The sequence below is a fragment of the Gymnoscopelus braueri genome, assembly GCF_963280865.1.
Source record: "Gymnoscopelus braueri genome assembly, chromosome: 12".
NCBI lineage: Eukaryota > Metazoa > Chordata > Actinopteri > Myctophiformes > Myctophidae > Gymnoscopelus > Gymnoscopelus braueri.
This window is the reverse complement of record NC_137614.1, coordinates 40,870,359-40,882,936: the sequence shown is the minus strand read 5'-3', so window position 1 is coordinate 40,882,936 and position 12,578 is coordinate 40,870,359. Positions and strand designations below refer to the sequence as shown.

Sequence of the window (12,578 nt, the reverse complement as noted above, 5' to 3'; positions counted from 1 at the left end):
GTTAGAAGCAGATATGAGTTTGTACTTCCAAATGTGTCCCTAATTGGCATAATCAGCACTCCGCAAATATAGGCATAATATAATAAAAGTATTTCGGAAAACCAGGGTCTCCCTATCCTCTTTAAACAATATTATTTCACTTACAGCGATTGTTTCATAATTTGAATAACAACAATCTGTGTTCAGGTGATTTGCAGCAACTCATAGTTTCATAAAAACGTATATACACTATAATTCTGCACAATACTGCCATCACTAGGTTGAAAAATGAAAATGTATTCTTCTTAATCCCGGTTTGATTGAAAACAGACATACATACAGTACATGGATGAAAAGGTCGGATAATGCAAACATTGAGCATGACAGCTAAAACTTTATTGTATATTTTACATTGCGTTACAAAAAAAACATGCATATCATCTCTGTCGGGTGGAAACCTCATTATGTCCAAAACTGTTACTTTCAAGCTCAAAACGCAGCGCTTCGCGACGCGTTTTGAGCTTGTGGATCTGCTACTTTTGACGCTTGTGTGTGACACTGTAGTATGATCAAGTAGGGCGTTAATTTACGGAAAAAAAACACAAAGAGGTAGAATATGGAGACAAGACGTTTCTGCCCGACAGCAACGATATACAATATGCCCACTTCAATGATACCCTCTTAAGAGTCACAGAAAGTAGACCATTGTATTTGCAGTGTGATAAGAACACCGTTTGTATGGTGTCGGTCAGTTGTCAAGTTTAACCAAAATGTGTACTCAGTAGTGCGATGCGTCACTTGCCAACAAGAACTGATTTTCAAGCTAATGTGTTGCTTTGTAGAGTTGTCCCCCACTCCTCATTTATCTGCCTTTATTGGAACAGGCTGGATGGTTTACGACCTCGACCATGTGGATCCTCATCTGGACGCGGCCCCAGGTCTTTTGAACACAGGTCTTCCTGGTGGTAAAAACAACGCATAGCAGGGGTCTTCAACGTTTTGAGAGAGAGACGAAGCAAGGACCTCCCCCCCACACAAGATATTGTATAAAATTGTGTTGCAAATTAAACCTTTTCATAGATTCATAGATTTTATAGATAGCTTCATAGACTATCAGTGTGGTGTGACTTCACGTTCTTTGTTTATTTCAGACATTTAACCATTGAAACCCTCAATACTTAGTAAACTTGACCGTTGGCTCTGATCTACACAGCGCGAGGCGTTGTGAGCTTGAAGATCTGCTATTTTTGGCTAATGTTCCCCTCAGAATAGGGATTCTAGGGTTGAAGTGGTTAAAAATCCATATCACACAAAGATTTGGCAGGCCCCCCTGTAGTAACTCTGAGGACCCCCTGTTGAAGACCCCTGACGTTGAGTCTTGGTTGGCATGCGGACTGGTCCCTTACCCTGGAAGGCATTTCTCCTTGGCACCACGGAGAAATATACCATGTCTTATGACGAATAGCGAACATAGCCCGGACGCCAGGTTGAACGTGGTTCAAGATTCATCAGTGCATCCAGCGTTCTCGGCTTGAGAATCAGCTCTTGTCGGCAAGTGACGCGTCACACTAAAAAGAGAGTGAATGAAGCTTCACTCAGTCCCTTTTGTCTCCATGCCGTCTGAGGAAGATTTTAGGTGCGGTATATCCCTCTGGAGCCTTCTTCAGTCCAGCCCGGGTCCAAATCCTCTCCAGGTCCTTCTCAAATCGCTTCTGTAATGGACACAGTCACACAGAAGTACCGTGATTAGAGCCTGACTGATACATCGCCCCTTATTTGCTGTGTCTCGTGTTTTAACCCATTAAGACCTGAGGCCGATTCTAAAAATGTTTTCTAAATCCTAACATTTTGAAAAAAAAAAAAATTAAAAATCATAATTTTTCAAAAAATAGCAGATCTACAAGCTCATGGCGCGGCACTGTGCCACGCCATGAGCTTGTAGATCTGCTATTTTTGAATAGCCAAAGAAATCTTAAGTGACAGATGCGTTCCAGGTCTTAATGGGTTAAGATGACTTTATTTTTCCAACATCTGTGTCCAGATTTTTAACCACTTCTAACCTGGTGCCCCTATACCTAACGCAATGTAGTTTTCTTACCATTTAGATAATATCATATATTTTCATACTACATCATATATGGAGTTTCTGATATCCTTTTTTTTCAGGAGCTAAACGCAAATTGTGTCTATAACCTGTCACACACAGTTGAACCATGTCTTGAGAACATTGGCCCTGAGCCCGTCCTTTACAGCTTAACACGGCTTCTCCGTGACCGACTAAAGCCTAGAAATTATACTCCATAGTACGACGCTGTCACCTGCTGACAATCTAGTCCAGGCATTTTAGGTCAAAATGGGGGTCAACCTCCCACTAATTGCAACAAAACCAAACTCAGCTGATTTTGTATCCTCAATTTGTCCTGAATCACAGAAAGAAAGTCGCAAGGAATTGTATGAAGGGAAAGTTTTTAAAATTACCTGTAAGTATAACGCTTTTTGTCCCTTTCTGCTAGATTTGACTATGCTGTATTTGTTCCTTGTAGCAAAACAAGGATACAGAATATCAGTGCCAAGAATTTATTATGATCACATAATCACACAACTGATCAAGTACTGATCAAACAACTCAATTAAATTATGCGCACACAATATCACACTACAAAATGTCAAAATGCTTAAATAGGTGATGTCACAATTTCCCATTGACGCCCATGTTAAAAAAGGATTTGAGCATGTTTTCTTGTCTAATTTCCACAAAAAAGGTTCAATACTGCCCACTATCAACCAGAAACTGTTGGATGTAGTACAGCCGCGAGCGCTTGTAAAAAGAAAAAGAAAAAAAGCCTTAACCCTTCGAGTGCTATTGCTGCATTTTATGCATTGTTATGAACTAATGTTCATTTCATATACATTTTTATGTGAAGCACTTTAAGCTGCATTTTCTGTATGAAAGTGAAATAGTTATTGTTATTATTATTAATATTATTATTATGAAGTGAATTAAAAAAAAAGTTTTTTATTACTAAATCCAAAAATAGTCTGGCACTGTCTGGCACTGTGAATTCCACCTGAGGTTTCGGAGGACAATCCCTGATCGAAATATGGTGAACTTCATCAGGGAGATGCTGTCAAACCGCAGCTTCACTCTACAGACCAGTAATGGCCAAAACAGCTGGCTCAGATGACTGATGAATGGTATTCCTCAGGGTGTGTTCTCTCCTCAATGCTGTAACATCTACATCTATGACCTACCAGATACAACATGGGGCGGCAGTGGCTCAGGGGTAGAGTTGCCAGGGTAGAGTGAACTGGAAACCGCAAGGTTACCAGTTCGATCCCGGGCTGGGGGGGCTCCCCCAGAGTTAGTGTCGAAGTGTCCTTGAGCAAGACGCTGAACCCCTAATTGCTCCCGATGAGCAGGTTGGTGCCTTGCATGGTTTCCTCCGCCATCGGTGTATGAATGTGTGGGTGAATGTAATGCACAATCTATGTGAAGCTATACAAATGAACCATTTACCATTTACAACATGAAAAAGATATGGTTATGTGGACGACCTAGCCATCATGCTGAGATGACTAACATGGAAGCAAAGACCAACAGGATGGCCATAGCTGAATGGGTAGAGAGCCAGCCTCAGAAGCAGAAGGTTCCCGGCCCTGCCAAGTTGTTGATGTGTCCCGATGTCAATACACTGAACACTTCTGAAACTTAATTTCTCCCACGGGATCAAATAGGTCTAATTATAATTGAAGGTGATGGAAGACGGTCTCAACCAAGACATGGGCACCATGGTAGCCTACCTCCGCAGGTGGCGTTTGTAGCTCAGCATTGGCAAGACAGTGTCGGCGGCATATCATCTTCGCAACAGAGAAGATGGTATCTTCACAACAAAATGCAGTGCTTTACATCAACAAAATCACATGCGCAGTGCTTCACATAAGAATGTATATGAAATGAACATGCGTGCATACAAATGCCGAGTGCATACAAATGCATAATGCATAACATAGAGAAATGGCACTTGAAGGGTTAAGATTAGTTTCTTCTTCTTTTTTTAAAACAAGCACTGTAATGCATCCAACACAGTTTCTGGTTGATAGTGGACAGTATTGAACCTTTTGTGTGGAAATTAGACAAGGAAACATCCTTAAATCTTTTTTAACATGGGCGTCAATGGGAAATTGTGACATCAGCACGTCACCTATTTAAGCATTTTTCAATAGGTTCCACCTCTGGGATTTCTTAGGACTTTTGATATGTTATAACTAACATATTTATGAAACAAAAAAAGTTGAAAGAGTTATTATCCATAGAATGCCTATACTTAATATGCCTGTTTAGAATGGGCCACTTAATTGCAGCTTTCTTAAGAACCGCTTATCCAAACAAGTTCAAACTTGATACTGCTTTTCTCTGGGTCCTCAGCAACACACCTGCCAAATGTCGACTTCATACAGTGTTCGGTTTTCAAGATATATAATTGTATGTGTAATAACAGTGTGGATGGCGGCCATTTTGAAATTTCCCTACATGCAATTCCTTGCGACTTTTTTCCTCTCATTCAAGACATATTTAGGACACAAAATCAGTTGAGTTTGTTTTTGTTGCAATTAGTGGGAGGTCAAGTGCCAATATTACTGGACTAATCAGTTATGATGGGCAAGCAACACCGTCATGTGATGGAGCATAAATTACACATAGCTACTTAAAACCTATAAACCTCGTCGACTGGAGTCCTCCGGAGGTCTATGATTGGTCCCCGCCTTCCCTCTACACCAGTGGTTCTCAAACCTTTTCATGTCAAGGACCCCCAAATGTATATGTATTTGGCCACGGACCCCCATCTGAAAATGTACTATTGCTAAGGACCCCCAGAGCTGAAGATTTGTGTAACCCCGCCCCCCCTCCAAACACCTTCAATATTTTTCTGAAATGTTAAAAAATAGCAGCTGCTATTTTTTAATAGCCAACGCATAAAATATGGATAAAGTGGTTAAAATGATTGTGATGCTGTATTAAGAAATTTTGCTGGGGACCCCCTGGAACCCCCCAAAAAACCTCTGGGTGTCCCTGGACCCCACTTTGAGAACCACTGCTCTACACCAAATCTCTTGACCGAACACAGCAGATCTACAACAAGCTCAAGAAGATCTACAAGAGCTTGTAGATCTGCTATTTTAAGCATGCCTATTATGACATGCTTTAATCGTTCAGATGGGACCGGTGACTTGGAAAAGCTTCACATTTGCACTTCTCTCCTAAAAATACATGAAAAGACCTTGCAGGTTTATGCAAAGGTTAAAATGTAATATATGTTAAGTAGAAAGATGCCAGGTTTATTTGTTGACCTGGCATCCTACAGTTTGTATAGTTTCAATGTACAGATTATTTATTTTTTGATATTATACGGTTTAGAATTATAGATTACCATTTCTATGCATTTTTTGATGTTTAACCTCGTGTTTCCCGTGCTCACTGTAAATAGCTCGGGATTAAGAGCGTCTGCTAAATGCCTAAATTGTAAAAAGAAAAGCAAGGCACTCACTTGTTTCTTCTTCCCCCGGCCCAACAGCACTCTCCTACGCACAAACTTCATCCTCTGCATCAGTTTCTTGTACTTGTGTCGGTTCATCTTCCGCCGCCGAATCTCCAGCACGTTCTTGCAGCCGAGCGGCGTGATGTGCATCTCCGCGACCCCGTCCTCCAGAACGGGAACGGAGAACGGCGGCAACACGTTCTCCTCCAGCAGCCGACCCCCGCCGTCCTCCTGGGGAGGGAGCTGCGGAGCCTCCAGGAAGGGAGGGAGGGAGTAGCGCAGGGACAGCCAGCTCTCCAGAGGACTAACGGACATTTTGCGAGGCACGAGGGCCTCGTCCAGTTCCGGTTCGAGTTGCACCCATCTAGGAGGCGAATTATTGTCCGCTGCCGTCGAGTATTGGCTGTGTCTTGCGTTCAAAGGGGAGCAGCATGTGAGAGGTGCAGCTCCACTCAGAATATGCAGTAGAGGAGGTTGACGTCCACCTAGAAATGTAAAATAGTGCCATTTATCCCCTGACGCGGTGAAACTAGAAAGAAAGTGTTTTTCTTTTTAACCGTTTTCAACCCGTTTCATCCCTATGTTTGGTCATTACAGGTGAAAATTGTGAAACGAGTAGCAAACTTTGCCGAACTACAATACGTTGTCAGCTTTGTCTATCGGCCATTTTCGCCATTACATTTCTTTTCAAAATAATACTTTTATAGGGCTTGAAGCTGCAATCCGTAACTTTCATGTCCGAACCCAGGAGCCCCCCCCCCCCCCCCCTGCAAGCGCCAACATGATGAGCAAAGCCTAATACACATTGCATTTTGACTTTCATGCAAAATACCACTTGCCAACCAGTTGGTGTCCTAGAACAGTAAATAGACCAACTAAAACCACTGCCAGTGCCAATGTCTACCTCATTCTATAATATGTACATACAGATCGCTTAAAATACAGTTTCATTCATACATCCATTGCAGGTTTAAGTGGTTAAATCAATGCGGATGTTCTTGTTAAACTTTAACTTACCAGTGGATCTGCAGAGCAGACGGAGTGGAGGCGCAAGCCTGGAAATAAACATCATCCCGCCTATGATCACATCAATACAAACGTCATCAGGAATGAGTTGGATGGTCACCTGTCCTGTGGAGACAATAAATATGCCGTTAGTTCTAATTGTAGAATGGCTGATATTCCAGTCATTACATGTATTCCATATACCTGTATATACACAGCCAGAGATCACTTAGTGCATTTGACTAAATACACATTTTGTGCCATTAACATATCTGTGTAACCACTTAAACCATTATTTTTATTTGAATGGCTTTTAAAAAATAGCAGATCTATAAGCTCATAGCACGGCACTGAGTGCCGCGCTATGAGCTTGTAGATCTGTTATTTTAGAAAAATCTTGAACATGTGTTCAAATCTTTGAATATATATAGTTTTAAAGCGAACATTTGTAACTCAAATCTTTGCTTCTGGGGGTCCCTGGAACAACATATTTTGAGATGGGGGTCCGCGGCCAAAAACTAATCATTTTGGGAGTCCTTGACATGAAAACGTTTAAGCACCACTGATATAGCACCACTGATACATCTACTTGTAATACATGTTGTACAATAACACTGTAGCTGTACATCAATTATTGCAGTCTGGTAGAGTTTGTTTGTACCAACATGTCAGTGACGTCACCAGTGGTGTAAAGTAACTAAGTACATGTACTCAAGTAGGTATTCTTTTTACTTTACTGGAGTATTTCACATTTTCAGTACTTTTACTTCTATGCCACTACATCTCAAAAGGCAAATACTATACTTTAACTCCACTACAATTATTGGAAAACTTTAGTTACTAGTTACTTTGTAGATTGTTATTATTATTACAAAACATAAATTAACCACTTCAGTACATTTTGAATTCCTGACTTTTACTTGTTGTATTGAGTATTTCTACATTGCAGAATTGATACTTGATGTGAGTACTTTCTCCACCACTGACACACTACCATCAAATAATCATAATGAAAAGACAATGATCAACATTTAATAACTAGTTGATTTACCCAGGTGGCTCTTATGGGCTAAAGCTAATATCTTAGCTATAGCTAGCTGCTTGTGCCCTTGGAGCGTATTCTAAGTCACATAACGTGACGAAAAGGACTGAATATATTTGTAATCATGTTATGATTTAACGATCTTAAATAACCATTCTCAGATTGCAGAAATAATTCAACGTTTACCTGATATTAATGTTGTTGTGACCCGGTGGGCTAGTGTTCAATGTTACCTCGCTTCACCAGGCTTTCCGCAGTACCTGTAGGAAGCTTGGATTTATTGTGAATACCGGACCCATGTGATCCGGTTTAGAGCCCGCCTACTGTATCTGGTTATTTGCACGCACACATACATGCAAAAAAACTTTTCCGCATCCGGTATAGACCCAGACCGGATCAGCAACTTGTAAAGCAACTTGATCCCAGTCTATCTTCAATGTGACTCCAGAAGACAACTTCCGGAATGTGCAACTACATTTCACAGAATTCCCACACTTCCGGCTCAGTTGATGAAAAGTCCGTGCTCCACACTGGTTCCGCCTATTTGGTTCCGCCTAGCATCGAATCAATATCTGGATAATCTCTCAAGAACAGATAAGTGGAAAAAACAGCAGAGGGCGCTGTTTTTCCTTTTTATTTGACGATGGGTTCCCAGATTGATATCTGGATGGTAATACACAGCGATTCGATCATATAGAATTCCACAGTGGTGGAAAGTACATTTACTTAAGTACTGCACTTAAGTACAATTTGAGGTACTTTATACTTCTACTGTTCCACTTCATGTCAGAGACAAATATTCTACTTTTACTCCACTACAACTTTTTCTACAAAGTAACAAGCTCACAACGCGTTGCAGTGATCTGCTATTTTCAAAATATTTTAAATACATTTTAGGCATGATAACTTGTGAAACGGGACATTCCACATAATGAATACTTTCTACTTTTGGTACTTTTTGATACCTATACTTTAGTACTTTTACTCAAGTACATTTTGAATTCTGGACTTTTACTTGTAGTAGGCCTATTGATACTTCTACTTAAGTAAAACGTGAGTACTTTTACCGCCACTGCCCACGTGTCATTTGTTGATGAATGTGACAGCTGATGAATGAGTGGGCAGTGGTGGTAAAAGTACTCACGTTTTACTTAAGTAAAAGTATCAATACAGCGCTGTATAAGCTCAGTGCTTAATGTCTTCCAGTTTAGTAGACCTTGGATTGTGAATTTGTACTTCCATGTACTGTTGTTCTCATGTCTTACTAAATAAAGTACATCAATCAATCAATCAATCAATCAGTGTATACTCTGTTACAAGTAAAAGTCCGGAATTCAAAAGGTACTTGAGTAAAAGTACAAAAGTATTGCTATCAAAATGTACTTAAACTACCAAAAGTAAAAGTGCTCATTGTAACAGAAGGGTCCCATTTCAGAAGATCAAAATGTATACAAAATCTTTTGAAAATAGCAGATCTACAAGCTCACATCATGCTTCTTTTGTAAAAGTAATTTTCACTAGAAATAGCCCATTCTGTCAATAGACCACGTGCAGTGGTGTAAAGTAACAAAGTACATTTACTCGAGTATACTTTAAGTTCAAATGTATAAAAAAATATTTTGAAAATAGCAGATCTACAAGCTCACAATATGTGGCATGGGACGCATTGTGAGCTTGCAGATCGGCTATTGTAATAATCAAAATCTACAAAGTAACTAGTAACTAGAGTTTTCAAATAATTGTAGTGTACTGAAGTACTGAAAATTGGAAATACTCCAAGTTAAAAAAAAAAACTCTAAATTGTACTTGATAAGTATCGTACTTGAGTAAATGTACTTAGTTACTTTACAGAAGACCTGCATCAGTACCTGCATCATAAACTGTTCAGCCTGATGTTTTGATGTTAGGCATGTGATAGGCATGTTTTTTGTAACGTAAAGTATACAATAAAGTTTTACCTGTCATGCTGAATGTTTGCATTATAATTTTCATGTATGTATGTCTGTTTTCAATCAAACCGGGATTAAGAAGAATACATTTTCATTTTTCAACCTATTGATGGCAGTATTGTGCAGTATTATAGTATATAAATTTTTATGAAATTAAGAGTTGCTGCAAATCACCTGAATCGATTTTTATTCAAATATGAAACAACTGCTGTCAAAAAATGACAGAACTTCAAGAAAGCTCATACTTTGTATAGGCTACTTTAATACTTATTACACAATAAAATAATTGTAACAGTGTTACAATAAACACACACATATACAATATATATGAGGGCTCGTTCACTCCTTCATCAGCTGTCACACTCATCAGATCGTTGATCAGCTGCAGGCTGCAGCACCACTTTACACCACTGTGGTGTCTTTACAGCCACCTGGGCCACCTCAGCCATTCGGTAACAGACTCTGTTACTGGGTCATGTATGAACTCCAAGCGCTCCTCAGCTGGGGGCCTGTATTCAGGCTCATCGAAAGAGTCCATGTCCCTCTCCAATTGTTCTGTTGGCACAATACAATTGGGACAATTGGGAAAACTGTTATTTTTCAGGAAATGAAAAAAATAACCTGTGTTCCAATGTATTGTTATGATATGGATTGTTAATACTTTTCATTGGTTCAATATTTATAAAAAGCTACAGACACACCCGGGGCGGCAGTGGCTCAGGGGTAGAGTGGCCGGGAGAGCGGCCGAATGGGAACCGCACAGTTCCCAGTTCAATCCCGGGCTCCCCCAGAGTTAGTGTTGAAGTGTCCTCGAGCAAGACGCTGAACCCCTAATTGCTCCCGGTGAGCAGGTTGGTGCCTTGCATGGTTCCCTCTGCCATCGGTGTGTGAATGGGTGTGTGTATGGGTGTGTGTATGGGTGAATGTAATGCACAATCTATGTAAAGCACTTTGGATAAAAGCGCTATATAAATGCACCATTTACCTAAACACTTTTCAAAATTCAACTAAAAACTTTCTGCCCGACATATGGATAGGAGCAGTGTTGCATTGGTGAATCTATCTCTGGTGGGATGCTATTCTAAAGATGTCACACGCACACGTCGCTTAACACCTACACTACAGGCCACACAATGGACAATTGATATGCATCTAAGCTCATTCTTATGTTAATTCACCTGGTGTGACACCCGGCAGTCGGCAGCCTTTGTAAACTTTGTTGAGGTGTGAACTTAAGGGTTGTTTTTAATCGACGCATGTGCGTGCACATGCTTCAGCTCAAAAGACTGGTGGGACGGCGTGTTACAGGCGTGCAATGACCAATGCAACACTGGACAAGAGTGTGTTAGCAGGTATAAGAGACCTCACCTTGTCCTCGAGGATACCTCCTATAGTAGAGGTCACAGTATAGGTTCCTCTCGCTGAGCGGCGTTGGCGCTACCACTCTACCAATCGGCAGCTGCGGTATATTAACAGGTGCACCAGGCTGCATCAAGGAAAAGAATGATCAAGTTTTAACTTTTTCACAACAGTTATTCTCACTTCAAGTTCAGATCAATGTGTTTAATAAAATAAAACATGTAAACAGCAACAACTTACGCCTCCGATGCCTGCAACGTGCAGGACTTGGTCTCCACCTCCACCTCCGTCTCCACCATCCATGCCAGGCAAGAGGTCCTCCACCTCTGCGAAGATTCCAAGTCTCTTGATAAAGACAGTAAAGGGAAGTTAAGATTGAGAACATTGGAAATGAGCACAATTCTTAGATAAGTCATACGTTTCAATAATTGAATCTCAGTGCACTCTCCCGGTCATGCTTGGTACCTCTGGTCTTGAACAAATATAACGTCTCTAAAGTGTTGCGGAGAGATTTCTTTTGCAAAATGGTATACTGGGTTCCGAAAGGGGCTACAAGCATTTGTAAGGCTACTCTTACCATTTAATGCTACTTGTAACATAAAATGTTGCACAATTATTTTTAACAATTACAACAACAAAAAAATCACATACAGTACATACAAAAAGCACATGTATTTGGATACATATATCCTAACTTTTTGAGTAAAAGTTAATTTCTAACCCTGGTTAATTGGTTAACTGGGTATTGGGGGATGGGAGACTTACTTCCTGTTCTACAACGTGTGCTCTTGCGTTCTGTTGAGCTCTCCAGTCTCGCAAATGGGTACTGAGCGCATCACTGGGGCTGTACCAAACCTTAAAAAGCATCAGAAAAAAGGACAGTTAAGCTCGAGTCGAGAATATTGGAAAACTACACATTTTCAAATATAGAATCATACCTTTCAATAGTAAATTTATATGGGGGGAAACTTACTTGGTGTGTGTGCGGAAATAATGCAAATGTCTGGCAAAGGGTCAGAAAAGGGGAAGTTAGCATCGAGACTATTGATATTATGCACAATTTTAATATAAAAGTCACAACTTCAATAGTGAATTCATTTTAAAGAAAGACTTACTGTATGCTGGCTTCGAATTACTTCGGGATAATAATCTCTTGGCGGGTTCCTCCTTGCCTCCTTGCAAAGGGACAGAAAAGGGACATTTTATTTTGGGAATATTTGAAATATGCTCAATTTCAAAACAAATCCAATTTGAATAAATAATAGCAGTGGTGGAAAATAACTAAGTACTCAAGTACTGTACTTAAGTACAATGTTGAGGTATTTTTACTTTACTGGAGTATTTTCAATGTTCAGTACTTTTACTTCTACTCCACTGCATCTCAGAGGCAAATATTATACTTTTACTCCACTACAATTACTTTTCAGTTACTAGTTACTTTGTAGATTTTGATCATTATTGCAAAAACATACAGTAACCCACTTCAGCCCCATATACATTTTGGCCATTTGAAATTAGCCATATTTTCAAAAGATCTTTATAAATTGTATACATTTGAAAACTTGTGAAATGGGACAGTCTGCATAATGAGTACTTTCTACTTTTGGTCATTTAAGTACATTTTGATACCAATACTTTTGTACTTTTACTCAAATCAATTTTGAATTCCGGACTTTTACTTGTAACAGTATTTCTACACTGCAGTAT

At 39.9% G+C, this 12,578-nt stretch overlaps 1 protein-coding gene across 1 annotated transcript; it reads right to left on the bottom strand.

Moving 5' to 3' along the window:
• Window positions 1-353: 353 nt before the first annotated feature.
• On the bottom strand, window positions 354-7,851 carry aurkaip1 (aurora kinase A interacting protein 1). Its single transcript, XM_080444722.1, has 4 exons — window positions 7,750-7,851; window positions 6,534-6,647; window positions 5,526-6,001; window positions 354-1,691 (listed from the first exon to the last, which is right to left on the bottom strand). The coding sequence occupies exons 2-4, from the start codon at window positions 6,586-6,588 to the stop codon at window positions 1,575-1,577; spliced, it is 648 nt and encodes a 215-aa protein (XP_080300848.1). The 5' UTR covers window positions 6,589-6,647; window positions 7,750-7,851; the 3' UTR covers window positions 354-1,574.
• Between the last annotated feature and the right edge of the window lie 4,727 nt (window positions 7,852-12,578).

Bases quoted from the DNA above. Each gene is read 5' to 3' on its own strand.
- aurkaip1 (XM_080444722.1), bottom strand. From the start codon at position 6,588: ATGATGTTTATTTCCAGGCTTGCGCCTCCACTCCGTCTGCTCTGCAGA. The intron at 6,002-6,533 runs GTAAGTTAAAGT...TTACATTTCTAG, and splicing joins TCTGCTCTGCAGATCCACTG to GTGGACGTCAACCTCCTCTA. The intron at 1,692-5,525 runs GTGAGTGCCTTG...TGTCCATTACAG, and splicing joins GCCGGGGGAAGAAGAAACAA to AAGCGATTTGAGAAGGACCT.